This window comes from Sabethes cyaneus, chromosome 2 (genome assembly GCF_943734655.1).
Source record: "Sabethes cyaneus chromosome 2, idSabCyanKW18_F2, whole genome shotgun sequence".
In the NCBI taxonomy this organism is placed as follows: domain Eukaryota; kingdom Metazoa; phylum Arthropoda; class Insecta; order Diptera; family Culicidae; genus Sabethes; species Sabethes cyaneus.
Window position 1 is genome coordinate 144,613,899 of NC_071354.1, and position 27,263 is coordinate 144,641,161.

A 27,263-nucleotide genomic window follows, 5' to 3' on the forward strand; every position below is an offset into this window, starting at 1 on the left:
CTGCCGGACATAAGTAAGTAAGTAAGTACTACACTCTGCTAGGTACGGTACGGTGAGGGCTGAATGTTACAAATTCTAGTTGATGGACAAAGCCGAATTCATGGCCGTCCGTTCTAAGTTCTGCGGGTTGCACAAGCTAGTGCTTCGCTTTTGAAAGAAAAACAAACATGTTTAAACGAGCATGACTAAACCACCTCGTGACTTCATACTTTTCATCATTTACTTATACACATTGTAGGGTCTGTGATCTTTAAATAAGATTAGCCGCTGCTTTTGAGAGTCAGCGAGGATATAATTGATTTATTTTAGAAAAAAAAATTATAGTCTTCGCATGCTGTTGCAAATCTAATATTATACATTCAGGAGATATATTTCCCAAACCTGGCTTCTTTAGTTTGAGCTTGCGTTTACTGTTTTATTCAGTTTAATTACTTACTGGTAGCAATAATCTGAAATAAATGTCTGCCTTAAATACGTTACGCCCTGATATACGTTACGCCCACTAGATTTACAACATAAGCTTCTAGGTGCAACTCAATTTTCAATTATCTCTATGTCGATGCATCATGCTGAAAAAATTATATCACGATCTACTTCAATTATAGCTTTTTTATGGCCATCATAAACTTTAACAAATCGAACCGAGTGTTGATCATCTTCATAAAAGGCAATTTTCAATGCGAGTTTTTTTTCGAACTAATTGTGATATCTGCACTTTGTACCGTCGTTAATACTTTGAACTTTGAACTTTTCATTCTCCTAGCTAGCCTTTCAAATTCAAAAATAAGAAGAATGTACCTGTCAAAAATGTTTGGTCATACAGGCCAAATTCTATGAACCGCTGGTTTTGCAAATCGCAGTAGTTAACATATCTTCGCTTTCAAGGTAACCTCAATGCAATGATCCCCTTCTAAGCTTTTCTAAACAACAGCAGCGGAACTTGACCAAGACTAATTAAAATTCTTTCTCATAAATCTTAAAATATTCAATATTTTAGATTTGCCGTTATTGAAAATATACATAAAATAAAACAAAACCTGTTTCGAGTTAAGTATCATCACAATCCAATTTATTCTTCCGAAATCAAAATCACAGTCAAGTCGTTGCACCGGTCACTAATGCCCGTAAATAAATCAGTGATGAGCATGGCCCACCGATTTCACATAAGCCTGGAAACCATTGATCTTATCCGATGTGTACTCAACTATACGTTCAGTACCATCGGCTTCGAGCAGAGTGTATCCACCTTTGACAACATCGCCGTCTCGAGTCTCCCACTGACTTTTATGATCTCCAGTGTGATGATCCTTTACACCGTACTCGTACTTGTACTTAGGATAGGTGTAGTAATCATCCTTGTTATCACCACCGTAACTTCCTCCGTAACCTCCGAGTCCAGATTCACTTCCGTCCTCATAAAATTGGGCGAATCCGACAGCAAACAGGGCAGCCACTAGAACAATACACTGCGGGAAGAAAAATAAAAATAAGCTTTGTGACGTTGGAAAGAATTTGCACCACATTTGTCCCACCTTGAACATCTTGCTTGAATTAGTTTTGCTGTTCGAAACGGTTAGAGAACACACGGCTTAATGATACCTTGTTGCTACCAAAACTTTGCTTTTATAAAACGCAAAACTCGCGTGATAGGACTTTTTTGCTAAGGAATAAAAAACGAACCCGTCATTATTAAGCGGCCTTCATAATGAAAAATGTAGAACAAATTAACGATGGATGGTCATTGAATAAATGATCAGCTTAGAGAAAGCTCTTATTTACCATAATGGACAGCGAAAGAAGGGTGAAAAAAATAATAAAGTGACGTTAATGGTGGTGAGTATTGAAAAGGAAAACTTGAACTAATAAAAAATACATTCTAATATGATTTTAATCTTGTAAAAAAGAAATCTCAATACAGTTTGATGTGATTGTAACAATATTTTACTAGAAATATGTGCATTTGCAAATCGCTTTCTCACTAGTTAAGAGGCGCGAAACATTAATCAAATGGCCGTAACAAATGGGATCGACAGCATATTTTTCGGTTGCCTAGCTTTCAATTCAAAGTCAAAAACGTTGAGGTTTTCTTTTGCTGATTCGCGCTTTTCCTCGCGTCGTGTTAGACCACAAAAATGAAAATTTCAAGGTCTCGTTCCGATCCAATGTCTTGAAGTCAATCGAGACAGATCGATCGAGTAACCTTCAAAAATATTAAGGCAACCGTAACTTTTGCTATTAGCCCTATTTAGTCCAGCAATGATCGGTTGTGTAATGGCAATAACCGTCGATCGGTTTGCAACATAAAAGATTAGCTTTCGCGTGGTTTATTTTTAACGACAGGCACGCGAAACCGTGGAGCAAAACGGAAAGTTAATCGAAGTTAGTCGATTAGTACGGTAGTTTAAATTCCTTCCGAATCATGACGCTTTAGTTCCGAATGCACCCTTTAACAAGTATAAATTGCTCTAGAGCTTATTCGTTGGCATTAGTTTCACAGTGATCGGCATAGGGTAAACAAAATGTTTTACGTTTTTTTACGCGCCATCTGTTTCCTTTTATATTTCCGCTAAACAGCATCGGCAAACGTAACAGCCAATGGAAATATCAGCATAGTAATATTGTTAGGTTCTTATATGCGCTAGGAAAAAGTTGCAGTGATAGGAGAATAATTTAATAAAAATAATATTACACATCCTTTGAGCATTTTAACATTTTGCAAACATACTCATTTTTACAGAAAACTGCTAGGTATATACGTTTTCTAATTGATTATATGATTATCATTGCTTTTCATCCATATAAATCCATTTCGACATCTTTCAAAGCCATGAATATGTATTAAAAATTTATGATACTGATTAAAGTTTGACTTTCAACGCAATCAAATGAAGGTTTAAACGCAAAAAAGCATTTAATGAGTTTAATGTCCTGGATGTACCCCGATTTGTGTTAATTTATTATTTTAGTCTTCCTACATTTCAACTCTCAACTCAACTATCAATAATGATTCGGAAAGACCTTTAGTATTTCTGTAAAAACCTATACTTTTGGTTACAAATTAGATACAAAAACAGAATAAAAAATGTTATGTGACTTTCCAATAGACCCAGATTTTATCCATAGAGTTGGACAACTGATTTGAAAGATTATAGAATTGATTTAACTATATATTCGTGATTTAGAGTGGTTAACATGGAATAAAAGCAAAGATAAGTCGCGAAAAATGATTTAAAAGTCGAATATACGGTATACGGTCACGGAGAATAAAGACTGAACTGAACTTTAGTACAGTTCAATTCAATTTCATCATTGCTACTAATTAATTTAATTTATTACTCAACCTTGACATAAAAAATAAATAAATTGAAATTATCATAAATTGATGTCATTAAGTTGTAAAACTATATGTAACTTTTAAATGTATCATAAGGGAATACTATATAACCTGGTTGATTGTTTACCAACTAGCATCCCATAGTGGATGGGTATAATATAAGGTAGTTAAAACAGGGAACAATCCGTTAGTTAAAGGACAGTTCAAGTTGAAGTTCGAAATATCTGTTAAGAAACAAATGAATTTAAATGTGTCCTATTATTAATATTGTAATGCTTCTGTTTACCGGAAAGAGCTTTGCCTAGCTGTGTCTCAACCTATTATATTGCAATTATTATTGAGGAAAAATTAATTCATTTACAATTACAGGTACAAGTACATTGGCAATTATATTTATTCATATGGAGTATTATTTTGGACGCATAAGTCGTTCTCAATGAGTTTTTCAGATCGATAATTTGCGTAGCGTTAAGGCACGATATATAATAGTCAGTGTGAAGGCTAACGATTTCTTCAACGGTTTCATTACATTCCGCGTTTACTCTATTGTGTAGTTTTTGACAATTTTAAATTTTACTCCATTGTGTAGTTTTTGTCAATTTTAAATTTTAAAGAGAATTCAGATTTTGATTGTATTTATTTGTATTTATTGTTTAACTTTTTTCTGCAGACTTTTCCGCTATTTTTGTAATGGTCCGACCATGGTAAGTGGATGAAAAACGGTTATACACATATGACATTAAAGTATTCCATGTTCCTTGATGCACCGTCTTCTAAGCAACTATTTAACGTATTTAAACAAACTTTTTTTGATTTATTGGTAGAAGCTTGGATGATACTTCTATAACTCGTTCGTTTCCTCAAGCTGTGTTGCGTTTATAAAACTCAAAAGTTATAAAAGTCTTTTCAAAACTTCTACCAACAAAAATGTCGGAACCCACCGAAATGACCATATCTCAAGCAATGAACACAGTGAATAGAGATTGATGAGGTCGGGCCTACTTCCGCTTTTCGTGATAAATAGATGCCAAATGCTTGAGTCTTCCCAGTTGGCCTCGAGGTACGATGATGGTCTAACAAGCCAGTCGTCGTATGTTCGAAACTTGGCTGGGAGATGCTGTTAGAGCCATTAGAATCGTACCACTAGCCGCGCGATTGTCCTGTACTCTAACAGCTGGCTGCGAAGTATGGCGTATAAAATCAGGTCAAGTTTCGATAATGGAATGTAGCATCTAGCCCGAGATGCTTAATAGAATTCGGATGCAGCATTATTTAGTATGTATATATCAGTAACCTCTTGCATAATCCAGGCCACTTTGAGAACTGTGTTTGCTTCCATTACCTCTAAAATTGCTTCCCGTTTTATTTAAATCTCGGCAGTTAAACAAGTAAATTTAATACATGGGTCTTTCCACGTGAAGTGACCGAGAAAAAGTTCAAACGTGTAATCGGCTCTCTCGGATTTAGACCAAATTCTATCAGATTGTTCGTTTTAGGTCAGAAAGAAAAAATCAAATATTTGGTGACAGTTGGACCACCCCACGATTAATGAGAGCACCGCCATTTAAAAAGTTTCGATGGTCTGTGCTAGGGATACGGACGCGTTGACGTAAAACTACAAATGACACAACTCGACAATACGTGGCATCTCACAGATGCTCAACAGTTTGTTTCACAAATTTATAAGCTACATACTGTATTGTTAACAAATGTGCTGAAATATCGTTTTTATCAATTTAAATGTCATTTGAATCAACTGCTTATTTCCAGAGTTTCCAATTCCACTAATTAAACCAGTGCATACTGCAGTAGACGAACGATATTTGTTAACTGGCATAAGGAACATTCTATATTTATCAACTAACCTATGGTCCGTGTTATGTCAGACCGAACCAAGTGACAAAATTCTGATTTAGAGATCAGTTGGTTGGCATCTATTATACTTATTTGATAGTTGTATTTATAAATGTTTGGTATTAAAATATTATGTTATTATTAGAAAATTAGTTTTTGTTTAAAATAGTCACATTGTAAATATTAGTGCTAGTGTAGATTAGAAAAACTAAATTAAAATGATAAAAATAAACACTCCAAGCGATAGATTAGAATGTAGGGCAGAGAAGTAAAATACCTTAGCACAACCCTGCTAACAGATAAAATGCTACTAACGCTACTATAAAGGCGGCTACTAAAAAGGAAGTAAAGAGAAACAAAGGAAAACCCGAAAAAAGGGGAAAATAAAACCAGAGGGGAAAAAGGCTTAGCTGCCGGGGTAACAGTTGCGAAAGGTCTCTTTAAATCTAACTACAGACCAGCAAACATCGAAATCGCTTGACGAGCTTATGTTCAAAAATAAGAAACTTTCAATAGGGTACGGGAGGGTATTTCCAGCACGCTACTAATTTCGGCATACATTATCTTTTTTGCTGCGCTTTCCCAAATAAAAACTTTGCCGCTTATAACAATACTAAAACGAATGTAGCACACATAAGCTATAATGTGTTATAACTATTTTCATAAAAATGTAAGTAGTTTGATAAATTTCAATAAACATCAAAACCACTGTTTTTCCACTGGCACGTAATCAGGCTGAAAAAACCAGCAGCAATCGCTTACGCGTATCCGCTCTTGATGATGGTTTGGAAAACACACAATTATGATCACGTTTACTTATTCTAGAAACAAAACAGCTGGGAATATGCTATCACAGAACAACTCTACTTCATTTTATCACGGAAGAACACAAAAATTCCCCTCTGAAAATATAAATCAATTTTCATTCACTAGCAATTTGCAGCATTTTGCTTTTAATTTCAGCATATGGTACTTTATTTACACTTTATTTACAAAACTTTATTTACACGTTATTTACAAAACCAGTAGCGTACCCAAGCAACCAAAAGTTCGAATTTCACTTAAGGAACGAATTTGGAAATTCATATTTGGTTCAAATTTAGTTCCGCAGAACTTTCTTGCTGAACAACCAGACACTACATTTGTAAACCGAACTTCGTTCTCTATAAAGTACCATTAATAACTGTAGCAACTTGAGCTTAAAAGTTCAACATGCACCTTGAAAGTTCAATATGCATCTTGAAAGTTCAACATGCAACTTGAAAGTAACTAATAGCGAATTCATAAATTAACCTGGGTACGTGCTAACTCGAACCCGAAATTTATGAACGATATGGGCAGTTTGACAGATCGACCCGTAACCCGTAATGCTAGACAGTTTTAACCCGCGCTTCAAACTGAATGCTGTCAGTTTAACCGAAATGCAATCTCGGTTAATTTATGAACGCTTTGACAGCACTTCGATTAAAACTGAGTGCAAATCGACCTGAGCCAGGTTAATTTATGAATTCGCTATAAGAGTTCGGATAAAGGTGTCTAAGGAAGGTTAATAAGCTTTATGTCTATGGATCTAACGCTTGCTAAGCAGCTTTAGCTGTAATTAACCGAACTTCAAAGATACGTCGAGTTCGCTACATAGAGCGCTAAGCAGCTTCTAAAGAAACTTTGTCAAAAATTAATGAAATAGCAATTTAAGTTCTATTTTTATACTTTTCTTCTATTTTCTACCTCCTCCTCCTCCTCCGCCTCCTCCTAACTTCTGTACAGTCGGTTCATGCGATTAAGATAGACCATATAAAAAAACTCCAACTAACACCTACCGCTGCTGGATTTGAACCCAAGCGTTCCGCGTTGTAAGCCTATCCTGATGCATTGCGCCATCTCTGACGCTGCTAGTGACATGAATTTTGCCGATGAGTTGTTCTTGAGCAAGTTCGTTTGGAGGCTGTGGTAAATCAGAAATTAGCACATCGAGTTAAATCGATGCAAATCGCATATTCCAGCAACGGAGCAGTGGTATGCATCTAAGTCACCGAAAGGGAGTACTCGAGTTCAAATCTCCGAGGTTTGGTTGGTGGTATGTGGTAAGTTACAATAAATAATAAATTAATAAATTAATAGTTTAAATGGGAATTATCATGAATAGACAAAACAGGAAAGAGGGAGAAAATTCTCCCAATCTTTTTTATGTTTAAGATTATTTGAGATTCTTTTTGACCTGAACAGTGTTTTATCCAGCGACCTAAGCAGACTTTTTGCGAACTTTCTAGTTCTGTTTGAAAGTTGCTGCCCTTTGAAGTTTGATCAACAAATGCGAACTTGAAAGTACGGTTAGTGGCTTAAAAATTAAGCTGCATAGAAATCAATTCATGATCATTTGGGTAGCTGATTAAGTCAAAAAATCCACTTTTATCGGAACTTTTGGTTACTTGGGTATGCACCTACAGTTCGTCGAATTAATTGCGTCAACACGGAGGCGCTATCGCTGGATGAAATTGTAGCAGCCATCAAGAGTATGAAATCCAATAGAGCGCCAGGGATAGATTGTATTTCAGCCGAAATGCTCAAAGCTGACCCATCTTTGTCAGACCAGATGATGCATCAGCTTTTCAGCAATATTTGGGAAACCGCAACTTTTCCGATGGACTGGATGCAGGGCATATTGGTTAAAGTTCCTAAGAAAGGAGACCTAACAGAGTGCAGTAATTGGCGTGGCAACACGTTGCTCTGTATTACTCTGTAAGGTAATCCACAACCGACGGCAGCAAGCTGGATTCCGTACTAGCCGATCATGAGATAGACCATATCACATCGCTCCGCATTATATTGGAGCAGATCAACGAATTCCAGGACTCTCTTCTACTGGTGTTCGTTGACTTCGAAAAGGCGTTCGACCGACTCAATCACGAAAACATCTGTGGCGCACTTAGGCGTAGAGGAGTTCCAGATAAGCTAATCCATCTCATCGAGGCTCAGTACGAGGCGTTCTGTCCGACAGCATAAGGGTTACTGCCGACGTGAGACAGGGCTGCATTTTATCACCGTTTCTGTTTCTCATCGTTATGGATGAGATTTTAGTTAGAGCAATTGACAGTAGACCAAATCGAGGATTGCCTTGGAAGCCTCTGACGATGGAGCAAATAAATGATCTTTTTTTTTTTTTGGTCTATTTTAATCACCGTGCGAAAATTATTTCCTTATTTAAATTGATACTTTTCGGTGAAACTTGATATAAAGACATTTATTTATAGTTTACGTTTCTGCCTACTCGATTCGGCCATCATCAGAAAATTTTAAATTCTTTGACACATAATAATTATTCGATTTTAAACTTCGTTGTTTATCACCGCTGTTCTTCCATTGCCTTTGGTTGTATGTAGCGACTGATCGCTACATACAACCAAAGGCAATGGAAGAACAGCGGTGATAAACAACGAAGATTAAAATCGAATAATTATTATGTGTCAAAGAATTTCAAATTTTCTGATGATGGCCGAATCGAGTAGGCAGAAACGTAAACTATAAATAAATGTCTTTATATCAAGTTTCACCGAAAAGTATCAATTTAAATAAGGAAATAAATAAATGATCTCGACCTAACCGACGACATTGTCTTGCTCGCACAACGCCGAAACGATATGCATAGCAAGTTAGATGACCTCTTCGAGAGTTCCCAGGCAGCAGGTCTCACAGTCAATGTAGCAAAAACTAAGTCTATGGTAGTGAACACTGATAATTCCACCAACTTCACAGTAGTGGGACACCAAATTGAGCAGGTAGACGCCTTTTAATATCTTACTAGCCAGATAACGCCCCATGGTGGTACCAAGACTGATATAGCCATACGGATGCCTATATAGCCAGGGATGCCTTTGCAGGTTTGGGAAACATTTGGTGCCAGAACCAGATCACTCTACGTACTAAAGCCCGAATCATTAATTCAAACGTTAAATCCGTGCTGTATGCCTACGAAACGTGGTCTCAGCGGAGACAACACAAAATCTGCAGGTATTTCTGTGTCATCAACGGCCGATAGCCACAGAAATTCGTGACATCCGGGCTGTAGACGAGAACCTGTCCTGGCGACAGGTAAAAGCCATGGCGAGTAACCGTCAGCAGCGGAGATCTCTAAGTAAGTAAGTAAGTAAGTAAGTAAGTAAGTAAGTAAGTAAATAAGGAAGTAAATAAGGAAGTAAGATTCAGAAAACCTTACAGCAATCCAGTGCTTTGCGTAGCACCAACACCAGCAGATGCCGCCTGCTGACCTGCCGTACAAAGAGAGTTTCTACAGCCAGCTAAACAGCGTTGTTTGAGAAAACCCCGAAAGGGGACAACCAAGTCCACTTGGGCGACTTCAACGCGAAAATTGGCTTAAACAACGCAGACCTTGAATGCGTTATGGGACGCCATAGCCTGGGAGGGATAAACGAAAACGGGGGGCTGTTTACAGAATTTTTCGGTAATAACATGGTGGTCATTGGTGGATTGCGCTTTCCCCATAGACCAGTACATAAAGTCACGGGGATTCACCGCGACGACCGAACAGAAATCGACCACATCTGTATCAGCTGAAAATGGCGAAGGAGTCTTCTTGATGTACGCGACAAACGTAGCACTGATATTGCATCCGTCCATCACCTTGTCATCGCTGAGATTTGTTTGCGCATCGCACATGTCCAACGACGGGAGGAGAAAATTAGATGCCGTTACGACGTCTGTCGACTGGAGAATCCTGAGTGGAAAAGGGCCTTTGTCGAACAACTGCACCGTTGAAGAGTAATGACCCGGCATCAACCACGCCTTCATCACAACCATTGATGAAATTTGGAGAAGATTGACGAGCGGAGAGAGGCGAAAACCGGCATTGAGCGAGCGCGTGTCAGATCGGCTAAGACAGCTACCCGCCAACATCACGCCGAACTGGAGAGGGTTGTTAAACAAGCTTGTAGGCGAGACAAGACAGCCTGGAGCAACTCCTAAGCCGAGCAAGGAGAAACCGGCACCGCCAACAGTGATGTCCGTTTGTTGAACAAAATTTCTCGGCGCCTTAGCGGTGCCAGGATGAATACAAAGATGCCGCTAAGGGACAGGGCTAGTCAGCTACTGACTGACCGTACAGAAAAACTTAAGCGGTGGACTAAACATTATAAACAACTCTTCCGAATTTCAAACGTCAGAGACCAACAAAACCAGCTGCGCTTGATGCCAATGGTTCGTCGCATTAATCGCATTAACCCTGAGGCGCCATCACTTGATGAAATTGAAGCAGCCATCAATCATTATAAAATAATAGAGCTCTGTTGCTAAGGATAGACCGGGATGCTCAAAGCTGACCCATCTTTGTCAGCCCAGATGATACATCAGCTATTCAGCAATTTGACGTAGTGAACACTGACAATCCCACCAACAGTAGCGGAACAACAGGTTGAGCAGGTGGCCGCCTTTCAATATCTTGGTAGCCAGACAACGCCCGATGGTGCTACCAAGACTGATATAGCCATACGGATCAAGAAGGCCACGCCCAAGCAACAATGTGAGTTTTATTGTACTCTTATCTATATTACTTGGTACCTTTGTAGGTCTACGAAACATTTGGCGCTGTAACCAGATCACTCTACAAACCAAAACACGAATTTTCAACTCAAACGTTAAATTCGTACTGCTATACGCCTGCGAAACATAGTGCTTCTCAGCGGAGACAACGCAAAAACTACAGATATTTATTAATCGCTGGCTGCGATTCAAGCCTGGAGGTCTGACAACTGGATATCTAACGAGGAACTGCATTGTCAGTGTTATCAACGGCTGATAGTAACAGAAATTCGAGAACGTGGGTGGAAGTGGATCAAACAAACCTTGAGGAAAGGAGCAATCGAGATCTGCAGAGAAGCTCAAAGTAGACTGAGTAAAAGAGGCCGGCCCAAAGCCTCATGGCGACGCAGCTTAGCCAATGACATCCGGGCAGTAGGCGAGAACCTGTCCTGGCGACAATTTGCATAATGTCCAAAATTCCTTTTGAAATGAAAGTTATGGGCGAATACCAAAAGTTGGCCTAACCATGACGACATATGAACTAAATAAGGTTCCCCGGGGCAAGTGGGACCTAAAAAATGCATAGTTAGGGTTTATTTACTGTGTAATCTGTACCTATGATTATTTCGAAATTCTTTCAACACAGCTCTTCAGTGGTATCACCTCGAAGGTTTAATTAGCAAAAAGCCCTATAAATTTACATGAAATGAATCTGGAGGACAGTTTTCAAAATCATGGCGATAGGTCCCACTTGCCTCATTTTATCGGGGCAAGAGGGACCTATATTCAAATTTGATTTAAAAGCATAAAATAAGAGAAAATTGTATATGTTAATATACAGCAACGTTAAAGCATTACAAGAAGCAATCAAAGACAATGTTTCTACGAATGCTTCATCCAAAAATGCCGTAACAAAATCAGATCCCAACAGGCGACTTTATAATTAGTATAAAACACAGATCGTAAGCAATTACGCTGTAATGCATTATTATAATGAAATGTAGTTGAATATGTAGCTGTATCCAATTCTTGCGAGACGTAATTTATAAATAACAATTGTTTAATAGCTTGAAAATACGATTATCATCTGTTTGTTCTACCAAGCCCAATACGGTAGAGCTACACATAAGAGTTATAGTTACGCTATAACAACCACAACACTTTATTGTTTCAATTGCAGTTGCAGACTTGCTTAAGTGTATTAACTTTGCCATTCTAGTTTTAATTAACATCGTTTGGGAGTAACCAAAATGTGACCAAACTGTTTGTTCCCTCATTAACTGTAGGTACTAATGTATTTCTTTTTGGGTCAGCTTGGTTTAGTCCTTTTCGGTTTTATTTCAAAGCTTTCGTGATATAAATATGTTGTAATTGAACTGAAAATGTCCGATAGTACGTCTAAAAATGTATTAAGACAGGAAGTTTTGCGCTAAAACCCTTTATTTTTAATAGGTCCCACTTGCCCTAGGTGCTCTGAAGTGCTGACCTTATTTTGATCCATTTATTGATTGCCGTTTGCCAATATTAACAACTAGTTTTCGGGTGTAACTTGTTAATACACTCATTATGTTTACCTATTGTTAGAAAAACATGTGCTTTTACGAAAGCCTGTAGCCAAAATATTATTTATAGAAAGGTGCGTCAAATTTAGAACGCTAATTGAAAATTGCGCTCAAATTTAAAGTCCAATTTTGGTATTTGGAATGCCAATTATAAACAATCTATAATTTTATTGCATACGTTTGAGTTGTATCTTTCATTTCTAGAACAGTTCGGTTGGAGAAAATGAGGTTGAAGAGAGTTATGAGCTCCGTTCCTACTTACCCCGTATTCCCACTTACCTTTATACCCCACTTATCGTACTTTCAATACAAAGTATGCACATCAGTTTTAATTTATTCAATTCTGGACGAAATGTTCCAGGTTAATTTCAACAATACGAAAATGGTACAAAAGCAGCAGTAGATTAATTGTTTTCGTTTTTTAGTTTCGCTGGAAAATGCAAGCAACACACCTAAATACTTATTATATCTTTGTAATCCATCCTCGCAATTGAAATTGGGGTCTTTACCCAATGACTGCAATACATAACATAACCCCAAATTTAAATCGTACTTATTTTTCCTTTCCACTAATTCTAACTGCTCCTCTGCGATTAGGCGCGAGCCCTGTACGAAAATTGATTGTAAACTAGAGCTAATTAAATAAATGTAAATTCATTAGAAACTGACAATCGATGGATCAGACCCACCACCGCTAACCGCCGATTAATCCGTGAGCGATTTTTCTTTCAATTATTTTTTGTTTTATATAATCCCGGCGGCTACCAGCCAGCCAGAAGCCGCTAGCAGTTTTCTCTGTGGGCTGCCGTCGCCGTCGAAGCAAAATCGGTTCGAAAAGCTTCAAATCGCACCATTTCTCCCAGACCGTCGTTGCCCGATGGCTTCTATTGTTTTTTTGCTATAAAAACTAGTTGAAGTGCCTTAATTATATCATTCGATCGAGAGTCATCAAACACTGGACAACAAACGCTCGTGTACCGTGTAGCATAGTGTTATTTTTGGGGTAAAAACAGACCAACCGTTCAGACATGCTGAAAGTGAGTGGAATAGCAAGTACGTTTCTGTGTGACCGATATATGCTAATTGGACAACATATTCTATTTTACCCACTAGTTCATTTGCGTCGTTACGTGTGCGGTGGCAGCAGTTGGGGCTTACCGGGTGTCCCATCATCAGCAGCACGAGGAACAGCAGCATCATCCAGAGCTGGAGAACCACCATAAAGTGGAACACCACCATGAGGAGCATGTGTACGAAGTGCCGCATGATTACTACGCCCATGCCAAGTATAAGTACGACTATGGCGTCCAGGACCCACACACCGGGGACCACAAAACCCACTGGGAGGAACGGGACGGTGATGTTGTGCGAGGTGCTTACACAATTTTCGATTCCGACGGAAGCACCCGGATCGTAGAGTACACCGCCGATCCGTTGCATGGTTTTAATGCAGTCGTAAAAAAAATCCAGCACGAGCCACTGTTGCATCATGAACCCGAAGTGAAGCATCATGCCCACCATCACCACCTGGAGCATGAGCATAATACTCATCACGAGCATACCCATCATGAGCATGCCCATCACGAACATGCCCATCACGAGTAATGCCGGCAGAAGCAAAACTCCTACACCTCATTAAAAGACTTGTTAGAATGTAAGACATTGTTAAGATTATGTTAATGTATTTTAAATGATTTTCTCCTATTAAAATTTATATATTGTTACTAAATTGATCAATCAAGTGTTTGATTTGCAACTTCATGAGACAATTCACTTCCAATTTAGCAAAGCATTTTGGATATTCTGTGTTTTTATGAAAGCAATTCAATTTCCAGAGATTTGATTCGCCGTTAATATCATACTATGTTGGCAGTTGAATGTATCGCTTAGAGAAAACTTCCGACTTTTTTGTTCTATTTATTAGAACTTATTAATTGACGTAGAATGTCATTAACCCGATCACGAAAAAATGAAAAAATTTTAATATTGAAAATTTCGATTTTAATCAATTTTTAATGAATTTCATGTCGGCACCAATTGATTCTAAATGATTCTATCAATTGTATGGCCATATGGTTATCAAATGATTCATTTCCGTTGACAAACTGGTGAAAATTGATTAAAAAGTCAAGCCGACTCAATCAATTCTGGCTAGTTTTCACAATCAATTCATTTTACTAGCATGCACGAAGGAAAATATTAGTTTCAAAGCGCTAAAGGTTTGCAATACATGATTGATGAATAAATTAAATTGCTTTCATGCCAAGTGACTTGGAATAAAATTTAAGTATTAGAGGCTATTTCCAATTTCCAATTCCAATTCATTTCCAATCTATATATATATATAAAAGTGAGCGTGAGTATGTTTGTATGTTTGTTTGTATATTCCATCATAACTCCAGAACGCCTTGACCGATCTTCACCAAACTTGGCACACATGTTCCTTGACAAAAGCGAATCAGCACTGGGGGTTCAACAAAAAGGGAGGGGAGGTTCCCTAATATGTGGTGGAGGGTCCCTAATAGGGGGAGGCCATAACTCCGAAACGGCTTGACCGTTCTTCATCAAACTTGGCATACATGTTCCTTGACATAAGATAATCAACACTGGGTGGTCAACCAAAAGGGGTGGAGGTTCCGTAATAGGCGTGGGAGGGTCCCTAATAGGGGGAGGCAATAACTCTAAAACGCCTTGACCGTTCTTCATCAAAGTTGGTACACCTGTTCCTTGACATAAGGGAATTAGAACTGACGGTTCAACAAAAATGGGGGGTGAGAGGTTCCTTAATAGGTGGGGGAGGGTCCCTAATAGGGGGGAGGCCATAATTTCGAACAATTCCGAAACGGCTTGACCGTTCTTCATCAAACTTGGCACACATGCTCCTTGACATAAGAGAATCAGCACTAAAGGGGTTGACAGAAGGGGGACCGAAATGTTTAGGCGGTTCTCCCATAAGGACAGGACAAAAGGAGGAGCTGATGACCGGAGGTTGCTGACGAGAAGGGGGAGTAACGCCCACATGACTGTAACAATTTATCCGTACAACAGAAAAAATCAAAATACGAAACACTAAACTGCAATGCTCGCAGCTGTAGATTTGTCAAATGTAATTATGTACCGAATCAAACCGAATGCACTGTATAAAAAGTGTTCGATCATTAGTGCTAATTGTTGTTGTTTGAGTCCCAGGGGCAATCATTCAAACAGCGTGGAGTTCATCTGAGAACACCATGTTTTTCCCTTGGTAAACTTTATGTGGCATGCTGCAGAGTGGGCTCAGCCAATAATTTGTGCATACTTGCTCCTGGTGGTGACACTAAAAACATTGTTTACAAACAAGTTTTGTCTTGTAGTGAGATGAAAGGAATGACAGGTTTGTTGTATCCATGGAAGAAACACTGTTGCACCTTCTACTTTTTTCTATTAGGATAGCATGTAATACTAAACTAATAAATAAATAAAAAGCTGTGTTTAGAAAAGTACAATAACAAAACTATTCATTTCCTATGCGTGGGGTGGCCATTGTTAAAAGCGGAGGGTGCAAATAGGAAAAATGGCTTTGTTTTTCTTTCTTTATAGGATTTTATTTGGATTTCCGTAAAGAAAACAGGTGTACAGGTGGCCGGGTAGACAAAAGAGGGGGAGCTGACAAATGGGGAGGAACGTCCGAAAGAGAAACATGCGTTGTATTTTTGCATTATAAGAATTTCGGTTACAATAACCGATGTACAAGTGGCTGTGAGACAAAGGCTCTCCGAGTAAGATCGGGCACTCAGCTAGTAAATAATATTAATTATTGTTCGGGCAATTCCATATAGTAACGAATTGACGAAATTTACCATACTGTGATTTAGTTTTAAACTTAAATGCCTGTTCCACTTCAAAACTAAGTTTTGGATAACCTATACTTTTTTATTAGAGCTATTCTGAGCTGGGTAGACTTAAAAACTTGTCTGTTTTCACCTCTAGAGCTTTTTTCAAAAATTCATAGCTTTTAAAAAACTGGATTCTATTTTAATAATGTTGGTTTCAAAGAAAAGGTATTTCAATGAACTAAGTGTTTCGTGTTTTTATGCTGTGAACACAAAGGAGACTCCCACGTTATTTTCGGAAAGAAGGCAGTGATGTCAGATCTACGGATTGTTGTGCATGCTTGAATGTGGAACCCTTCAATTTCCTCAATTTCTGTGAGTTTAAAATAGAGCAGCAGACTTCGAACAACGAATACTTCACATAATCTTTATATAATGTACATGTTTAGACTGTATAGTTTCTCTGATCTCGAGTAAAAGAGTGGGTCCCAAATTTAAGCATGCACAAAAATCCGTAGATCTGACATCGCTGGCGCTAGGTAAAGAAAGCCCGAGGGCGCAAAATGACTGATTTGAGAAAAAAATGCTTGGAAAACTACACGGAAAGAAATTCGATTCCGATACCATGAATAAAATCATGAAATTATGAAGTTTGAATTGCTGTCAAATCATGATTGAACTGCCATATCAAGCAGCTCAAAATCATGAATAATAGTTCATGATCTTACGTTGTGTTGTACTACAACAAGTTCATGATATCATGATTATTATTCATGGTGCATTTTCATAAAACATAAGCTAGAAACCTGAAATCATGAGTCATTTTGCTCGTTTTGGGGAATAAATTTCTATCCGTGTATCAATTATTATTGCCACGAGAGAGAATTTAACCAAGCATCGATGAGCGCGAAATGACTTGATCATGATCCTGAAGAGCAAAAACTGCCTGAACAAGCACAGAAAACATGAAATATTGAAACAATTATTGCGGGCTAACGACACGCGGAAGTTCTATGAGAGGGTGAACCAATCTCATAAGGGCTACATACCGAAACCTAACATCTGTAGTGATGATGAGCATGTCAATGACCACAGGAAAAAGCGGAACGGTAATTAACTTGTGTTTGCCCACGAATCCCAATCTCCGAGATAGAAATCGGGTAGCTAAAGATTAATAATACTGCCGGAAACGACCTACTCTAGGCAGAACTCCAAAAACATGGTAAGGAATCATTAGCAACTGGATTTTACTGAGCAATACTAGAATTTGCGAGAAGCAGAAATTGCCGGAGGAAAGTGTGTTAAATGTGTTCTGTCTACAAAAAGAGGCGATCGCCTTGATTCCTTTAATTTCCGCGGCATTACGCTAATCAAAGCCGCCTACAGAATGCTCTCCTAAATCATGTTACATCGTTTATCCCGAATAACAATTTTCGAGATTTCCACACCAGGTGGGCTGTATGGAAGCTCATACTACTACAAATCAAAATTACACACTCCGACAAATCCACGGCTCGATTTTCACCAAGGGTAGCTAACTCCTAGGCTTTGCCGTTAACTTTGATATCATAGCCAGGAACTTTGCGACGGCGGAGCCAATCGTCGCCAGACTGAAAGCGGAGTCTAGGAGGATTGGGCTGAAAATGTGTTAAAGACCAAATACACGAAAGGAAGAGGCTCAAAGCAAACAAACAAACGTTGACGGCGACAAACTAGAAGTGGTAGATGAATTCGTATATTTGAGATCGCTGGTGACCGCGGGCAACAACACTAAAAAGAAAAGTGGCGCATTTAAAATTGGCGACGAGAGACTCAAGATCGAGTTGAATGAAGACGACTGCTTAAAACAGCACGAATCCACTCGGCTCTATTGTTGACGACGACAATGTGGATTTCAAGGCAGCATGCGATATAGTCGATCACGAATTTCTATGGATCAGTTTTCCGGATAACCATATGTGCCAGATCACAGTTAGCCTAGATTTGAAGATTTGAAGGTTATTTTGGTGTGCAACAATTGGGCACAGGGTTGCTATGTAGAAAACGTGTTTAACATGGTTTTGTAAGGAATTCCATTCGGATGGCTATGGAAACTAATTTTATATTATTCTATCGGCATAGTAAGTGTTTATACCGCAAAAATCTGTTTTTTTTTTTTATTTGTTCGAAATCATCAAATTGCTCTAAACGAGTGTTTAGTTGTGCAATAATTGGTAATTTATCCTGGAATATTGTAATATTTATAGAAAACAAATTTTAAAAGAAAAACCAACGTTTTTTGGCGGCTTAACCTATTTATTTACCAAAAATTGTTTTTCTATCAAATTTTTACATGCATATAAAACAATTTCACTATAAATAAGAATCGTTCCGACTTCCTAGACATAGCATGGAATTATGCATTTGACTCCGAATTTTTCCATGCTCTAACCAATCGCTAAGCTGATTAATGCATTAAACCTCACCAGTTTCCATATTATGCGAATCACACACAAGCCGGTACGGGAACGCGGCTGAACAATAACAAAAACCAGCGACCGCGGGGGTGATCTTTCAATCCAATTATGATCCGCTACACTATGGCTACGTAGGTATATACTTACTGCGTGCGATGAAGTAATTTTCTGCAATTTTACCCAAGCAAATGATTTCATGTTCGCAACTCAGGCCTGATGCCGTTTCCCAAGCTTTCAGCCCAGTCAAGCCCATCCGTTCGCACTGCGACGCAACAGAAGTCAAAAGGAAGTCTCGGCTAGCCGTTTGAACGCACTGATGCAAAGGTAAACAACGAACGCCAAGAGATCCCATAAAACCGTCATAAATACTCTCACGTTGTACATAATTAAATCTGTTCAAATTTACTTGGCAGCGCGAAAAGAGGCGTAACTTGCGTTGCACGTGGCATGACGTATGGATAACGGACGATAGAGCATGCTATAAAGTAATTATTATGTTACTAAATGACACCGTTTTATTGCACGTATTATACCGAGCGCTCAATTATTTCGATAGATACCATGAAAATAAAAGCAATAATTGATTTTTGAATCGGCTTTTCTTTAGTAACATTCATAACAAAGGTGTTAAAAATTGGAAATTGGTTAGAAAACGTAAGATCGGTCAAAACGTGAAATCGACTAAATTAGCGATGTAGGTATGTAATATACGTCTCCATGATTGGTTTTCGCCTGAAATGAACGTCTGTAAATCGGAAGTGACATGGGCTTTATATATGTTTAAAATTTTAAAAAATCCATTTACTTAACACACCACCGTTCTCTATACCTTTACTTTGCTAACTTCTGCGAAAATAGACTTCGAACATTCGTCATAAGCTAGAAGTTACGATAGAGAATTTAATCGCTTGATAACACTAGTTAACAGCATTTATGAACTCAGTAAGCTGAAAGTGATTTTGCATGTAAAATTGGTCGCTGAATCCGAAAATGTGGTCAGCAAAATTTAAAGTAGGATAGTTTTTGAGTTTCGCAATAAAGTTGAAATTTTGCTTAAAGAAAATAAGTACCTGCATATAAACACAAATTTCTCCGGCTGCGGTGCACCAATTTCAAAACTTTTTTCCCATATTAAAGAGGAGAAAATTTGCTATCGATTAGTTGAACTTTATTTTTCTGTAAGAATAATAGTACTATAGATATTTGAGAATTTGTTCACAACAAAACAAAAGCATTTTTTGGAATAATTTCAACTTTATCAAAGGTTTTAGACAAGATTAACGCATTTCAAAAATTTCATTTAATGTGGGTCTTAAAGGCCGATAAAAAACAAAGAAATCATAGGGTTAATGATAGCAATCGATTGAAAATTGAAGAAGTTATGACCATTTTACTAAAACAGTAATATTTGCGCATTTGAATATCATGCTCTTGCAAACACCCCCTTACTAAGCTTTTACCCTAAAAGGGTCCACATGCCACAAATATACCTCTCTCTCTAGCTATCTTTCCTCTCTTTATTTTTCAAACACACACGCATCAACATTAAGGTCGGAGCAAATTTTCCAATTATGTTTAACCTGTATTTATATGTAGAGCCATTTGATTCATGCTTAGTATTTTTAGTATTTATTTATTCACATACTTATAGCATGGGCTACGGGAATCGAGGATTATTTGTATCCCTGATGTAGTAATAGGATACCAGATGAACCATTACTTTTCAAGAGATGACGCTTTTCTCAAAATTTGTCGGTTATCTATGTTTACCTGCCTTAACAATACGTGATCTAATATTATCTAATGTTCATAACCTGCCTAACTTTAATAAAAACAAACTTTTCCTATACCTCTCCAATGCATCTTACTATCATTCTTCCGTGAGCCCGGGAAGGTGATTTTGATACCGTGCGAGAGCCGGGAGCTGAATATTTTTGCGACATTTTCATTTAAAGAAATTAAATTTCGTGACATGGACGCGATAAACAAAAACAATATTTACCAACTATTTGTTGGTTCAAATGTCAAAGGTTATACCACCTTTAACGGTAAACACAAAAGAAACAGAGATGTAATGTCGAATTTGTTTATTCAATCCGGATTGGAACTGGATGAACTTTTTGTGTTCATTTGCTCCTATCTGACAGATAAAATTCATCCAGTTTCAACCCGGGTTGAATAAACAAATTCGACATAAGAGAGAGTGCTGTTGCCAAGCTGAGTAAATTTTTTGTTGCGCAAAACTGGGTTGTTTTCAATATGTACAATATGTGTTACCAAGCAACGACATCTGTTGCATTCAACAGGGAAACATTAACAGTTTCAAGCATATTTTCACACATGACGCATGATGAAACACTAGCGCTAACTTCTATTATTTATTTTCAGAAACTAGAGGCGGTATCAAAGTATACAGTCTTCAAACTCTGCTTAATGCTGTCTATGAACAAACGCCATTCAGCTGGGTCATAGGGCTCACCAATAGTCTCTTTACATCCAAACAGTAACAAGCATTGTCTTAATTGGCATAACATTTATCGAATTGCTTGTCATGATCTATATAAATGCACACGCAAATGGAAACGCAATTTGCATTGAAGCAATGAAATTAACCGGGGTTGTAAAAATATAGTTTCCACAGGCGTAACAGAGTTTCTGTGGATTATTTTCACGTTTAAATTCATGGTTTGTTACGCTCAATTTTCTTACTGTTCTTACTATTTTCACAATTCTTACTATTAAGAATTCAATCACTCTTCAAGCATGATCATGAGCATGATATTCAAATGCGCAAATATTACTGTTTTAGTAAAATGGTCATTACTTCTACACTTTTAGACCGATTGTTATCATTAACCCCATGATTTCTTTGTTTTTTGTCGGCCTTTAAGACCCACATTAAATGAAATTTTTGAAATGCGTTAATCATGTATAAAACCTTTGATAAAGTTGAAATTATTCCAAAAAATGCGTTCTTTTTTGTTTTGTTGTGAACAAATTCTCAAATATCTATAGTACTATTATTCTTACAGAAAAATGAAGTTCAATTAACCGATAGCACATTTTCTCCTCTTTAATATGGAAAAAAGAGATTTGAAATTGGTGCCCCGCAGCCGGAGAAATTTGTGTTTATATGCATGTACTTTTTTTCTTTAAGCAAAATTTGAACTTTAATGCATATCTCAAAAACTATCTTACTTTAAATTTTGCTGACCGCATTTTCGGATTCAGCGACCAATTTTACATGAAAAATCACCTTCAGTTTACTGAGTTAACGCTTTTTGTTTTATTTTGTTAACTAGTGTAATTGACTGCTTCCCATAGATAGTACAGTATTATTTGTTTAAATTAAGTCTTTGTTATCGCAAACCATTAGAACCATTACCAATAGAAAATTCTATAGAAGCTAAGTCTGTAATAAAATAAATACTGTTTTTTCTAAATTAATCAACGTAGTCCCCGTTAAGGATAGTCTTTTTATTAGACTTCATTAATTCAAATTAATTTAACACACCGGTAGTTAAACTATCCGTGAACAGCCAAACAACAAACAAAAGAAAGCCGTTTGACACCAATGAATTGATCCGTCATGCTAGTTTAACCAGCGTTAAACGTGTAACAGCTCTTCAATTGAAAGCGTATCATTTAAGTTTTATTCATCTAGCGAGATAAATCTTGATATAGGGCATTGGATGGTATTTTCGGTATGCTTCTAATTATTGGGCCTACTATGTTTTCGTGTTGCCTGTACCTAAAGAATCAATTCCTCACCACGAAACGAATTTGGAACCATAGTAGTGAGATTGGTAAAAATTAGTGATGGTTTTCCCCTTAGAATGCGGAGAACGGAGGGTAGGCTCGAAATAGAAACAAGCCGAAAAACTGATGCCGCAACCCTATTTCTGTTTCTAGTATGTAACAACAATCCATCAAACGAGCTAATAAAAATGCCAAAGGTGCCTCGGTCTTAGAAAACAAACAGTAATAGCTTGACATTATATCCTATTCACTAAGGTCACGCAGGTTTGCGCACAGTGGGTTTGGATCATAAAAAAAAGATGGGCCTCAGTTTTTACGGAGAAACCACACTCAAGTCTTTTTACACAATTAAGATTAATTTTTATGATTTTTTAATCAACGTGGAATGATGCAACGTGAATCAACAGCGATGCCTCCAAAACGTAAACCTTGTCAAGTATGCGTGTGATTATCTCATTACTACTACTGATACACACTTAGCTTCTCTAGTGACCCAAACGTCCTCTCACGCATTTAACTCTCCATCAATCCAACCCCACTTGACCACATGCCAGCGAACAACCGCCATTCTGTTCCTACTTGTGAACATACGGAATGGAGCTAGCTAAATTTCAAACCACGAAAGTGCGACAAGTCCTAAGACTACTCTACGATGAAGTAGTCCCCGTTTCTAGCTCTGTGCCTGAACCGCTGCAGATCTACTACAATCCTCTGCAGTTTTACTACCAAAACGTGCGTGGACTTCGAAGCAAAATTTAGGACTTCTTTATTGCTGTAACCGATTCGAACCTAGACACATAACTGTTTTAATGGAAACCTGGCTTGTCAAAAAGATTCACTCGGAACAGCTATTCGAGAGCGAATTTTCGGTCTTTATAGACGTGTTTCTAAGCGAGCTGTTTATTTTCCGATCCAAGCACTGAGCGGATTGCGAAGGAACTTGTCCAGTACCTAGCATCGGCCATATGGCCTCTGAGAGACATTGAATGGTCGAGCGATATGCGACATGACATATAATACTAATGTTGTAATGTCCCTTTATGAGAACCGTTCATAAGGGATAGGATTCATAGTGACTTCCCAGACCCGATCGTAACAAAGCAAAGTAACTTATATGACAACAACAGATGACTTATTAAAAAATCCATGTTTCAAACAAATTTAAAAAATTAGACTAAATTATCTAGAAAAGTCATGTTGCAATCTCTCAAGGAACACCGAAATAACTCCGGGACAATGGACCATATGCCCACGATCTGGTAGCAATTATAAAAATAGAAAAAACGTTTCGGTAAAATTATCAAATTTGATGAAAAAAATATTGAAAGATGAAAAAGTTTAGACCAACCTCGAGTTTTTAGTCTTGACCTCGAAAGGGCCTGCACAGTGTCGTCGTCCTGAAAGTAAAAACAAGGTAGATAAAAACTTCTCGGTCGGTGGTTTCTACAGTTGACGGAGGGAGAGACACAATTTGTGTGTCTAAAATAACCCAAAACCAGATACGTCGCTGCATTAACAAGGCGCGTTGCGCAGTCTCCTTTTGTTCAGCGCCTCTATGGTTCAAAGGTACAAGTACCAGTGAGCCACACGCCCTGGCGGGTGTTGTGGGTTCGAATCCGGTTATAATCTCTGATTATAGCTTGGTTCGACTCATGCACCTTCCAGCATTGGACAAAAGGTAGGAGTCGCAACGACGACTTGTTCAGCGTAGCTACGTATTCCCCCCTTACCTTTCCACTCTTTCCCCACCACTTTTCCATTTTCCAAAATATTTCATAACTTTCCCTTCATCAATTGTAGAACCATCTTTTCAAAATATATTAAAAAATCTATACCTATAAAAAGGATTTCTGTCTGTCTATCTGTCTGTCTGTCCCTATGTTCCTTTTAGAATCGAAAACTATTGAACCGACCGGAGTGAAAATTTGCATGTAGGGGTTTTTGGTGCCAGGGAAGGTTTTTATGATGGTTAGAGATCCCTCCCCCCACTAAGAGGTGAGGCGCCCATACAAATCTATACCTATAAAAATAGATTTCTGTCTGTCTGCCCGAATGTTCCTTATAGTATCGGAATTTGGAGGCATGAATTTTTTCTATGATGAATTGAGACCCCTTCCCTGTATAGGAGGGGGCTCCCATACAAATGAAATACAAATTTCCTCAAAACTCGAGAACCAACCAAGCAAATGGAACCAAATTTAGCATGTGGGTGTTTTTGTTGGCAATTTTTTTTTCTATGGTGAATTGATACCCCTCCCCTCTTTAGAAGGGGAATAATGCCCCTTCTCCCTTTTAAGAGGGGGGGGGGGTTTCCATACACATGAAATACAAATTTCCTCATAACTCGAGAACTAATCAAGCAAATGGAACAAAATATGACATGTGGGTGTTTTTGGAGACAAGAATGTTTTCTATGGTGAATTGAAACTTCTCCCCGCTTCAGGAGGGGGGCTCCTATACAAATGAAATACAAGTTTCCTAAGTCAAAAAGTAATCAAGCAAATGGAACCAAATTTGGCATGTAGGGGGGTTTGGAGGCAGGAATTTTTTTAATGATGGTTTGAGACCCCTCACCCCTGTGGTAGGGGGATTATCATTCAAATAAAACAGAAAATTTTGCATAACTCAATAACCAATCGAACTCGATAAATTTTAGACTCTTTCATAAAACATTAATCAATAACAAGACCATCAAAAACTATCAATAGTAACATTAGGTAATTCAGCGCGAGACGGCCACAGGCCACGAGTGTTGCCGGCGACCTGCCGTCGGAAGCGCCGCCTACTGCGGGGGGCAGCCCCCCGTAGAGATCACCTCTATCTAGGTTTATTTATTTTTCTAGATCTCCTGACCTCTATTACTTTCCTTCAGTTGGGTCACCCCTGCGAAATGGTACTTTCTACGAAAAGATTTTCAGTGAAATGGTACATCCCGCGTAAGGTTTTTCACGAAATGGTATTCTGCGAAACTCTATATCCCGCGTTATGGTCAACCGAGAATTGGTGTTCCGCAAAATGGTATACGGCGAAATGGTTTGTAATGATGGCGAATATTTAAATGCTATCTGCTTTATTTTATCACGCTAAGCAATGGGGGGAGTAGTTTTCTACTTTACTGTGAGGAAAATTTGTATATTAAAACACCCATGAACTCCCCAGAAACTTGCAAAACTCGAGATTGTGTCAAAGGTCATCCGAGATTCACGATTTATATACAACACAGTTTAATTTGTGGCAATACGAAGTTTGTCGGGTCAGCTAGTATATATATATATTAAAACTGTTTGTCGGCAAAGTGTTTTTATTGGCGAAAGAAGAGGCAAATAGGCTGAATTCTGGCTTTAGTTTTCAAAAGGTCGCATAATAAACTTTTGAAAACTAAAGCCAGAATTTAGAAACCTGCTGAAAATATCCTCCCGTACCCTAGCTGCTTTACTACTGAACGAAACATAACTGTTAATATGTCGTTGGATAGATAAAATGTTCAGAAATTTTATAGTAACATATTTATAACAATCTTTTATACGATTAATAGTGGAAATGTATGTAAAGTTTCAAGGTATTTCCCCATACATTTCTTTATAGTTACCTTGCTTCACGAACAGGGACGACAGTTAAACATACCACCTATTTAGTGTGATTTCCTCTTACAAAAAACAAACAAGCAAAAAGATTCACATGGATTCTGGGGTCGTTTCTCTTACATTTGGAACGATAGCAATTGTACAAGTGGCAAAATTTTTGAAAGGGGAAATAAGATACCCATTAACAAGCGAGAGATTCAAAAACGTAAAAAAGGTTTTGTGTCGATTTATAAGGATTACCGAGAAGAAGACAGATTTACAAGTGGCAGGTGGACAATAAGAGGGAAACTGACGAAGGGATTAGACACAGTCATTTTCGTTACAACAGATGTACAAGTGTATGAGAGACAAAGCAGTCCCAAGGAAGATCAGGCAATGAGCTACTTTCCTATATAAATGGGACTGTTATGCGAGGGTGTAAAGAAAATTTCGGTGAAATTAGGCCTTGCTGCTTTGATATGGGTCGTTTTTTCCTGTATGGACTCACCACTGCGACCAGTATCGTTGATCTATTGTAATATCGCCCAGGTGTTTGCATTTTTCGATGCACTGTATTTATTTTGTTATAATCGCTATTGGATGAGCGATATGCTTATTAAATTTTATGTGTACTTGTGTGTAGTGGGGTTTACCCTTTCTTCAATGCTAGCTCTAATTTACCCACCTTGCTCCTCGAAGCCAATACTGTCTCCAATTACAGTCATCCCTGACCAGTATATTTAACTATAAGAGTGACAGAAAACTACTGAGGCATTACATTGTTCAATGCTGCCTATAAGGCGCTCTCCCGTAATCTGTTCCGTAATTTAAGACCGTTACCGAAGTCCATTTTCCGATTTCGTCAGCCCCATGTTGAATTTTGGGGGTGACATTGTGCCAAAAACATAAAGCTAGGCTAAAAACCTAAACAGTGAACATTAGCATGTTTATAAACAATACACATAAATATCAGTATAAAGTAGTTCATATGGGGCCGTCCATGAGCTAAGTGGACTATTAGGGGCAGGGGGTTGGCCAAAAACAACGCATCATACAAAAAGTGTAAACGAAAATAACCCGGGAAAGTCTAAAATAACTAAAAATGTGTTCGTAGTCAATGGACAGTTGCGTTTCTAGGGTTAACAAGGGGGAGATATATGGAGGGCGTGCATCCTAAGGGGGCATACCTATTTGATCATTTAACAAAAGTAACCATTACTTCGTTCGAGAATCCGCGGCCGAAGAACATGTGGCCTATCCCACCCCCTCCCCCTCTTTAAAACTGGCAGTTTATACACGGTATAATATATTCCTCTTATATTAGAGTGTTTATTTAAAGTATCTGAAACTTCCAGAGAAAAAGTAAAAATTAGTTTAAATTAGTTTAGTTA

General features: G+C 38.0%; 2 protein-coding genes across 2 annotated transcripts; one reads left to right on the top strand and one right to left on the bottom strand.

The window, feature by feature from the left end:
- Positions 1–1,133: 1,133 nt before the first annotated feature.
- Positions 1,134–1,541, bottom strand: LOC128736138 (cuticle protein 19-like). The gene is made up of 2 exons (XM_053830617.1): positions 1,533–1,541; positions 1,134–1,466 (listed from the first exon to the last, which is right to left on the bottom strand). Exons 1-2 carry the CDS (start codon positions 1,539–1,541, stop codon positions 1,134–1,136), a joined length of 342 nt encoding a protein of 113 aa, XP_053686592.1.
- An 11,769-nt stretch (positions 1,542–13,310) lies between these two features.
- On the top strand, positions 13,311–13,887 carry LOC128736139 (larval cuticle protein A2B-like). The gene is made up of 2 exons (XM_053830618.1): positions 13,311–13,319; positions 13,396–13,887. Exons 1-2 carry the CDS (start codon positions 13,311–13,313, stop codon positions 13,885–13,887), a joined length of 501 nt encoding a protein of 166 aa, XP_053686593.1.
- Positions 13,888–27,263: the final 13,376 nt, after the last annotated feature.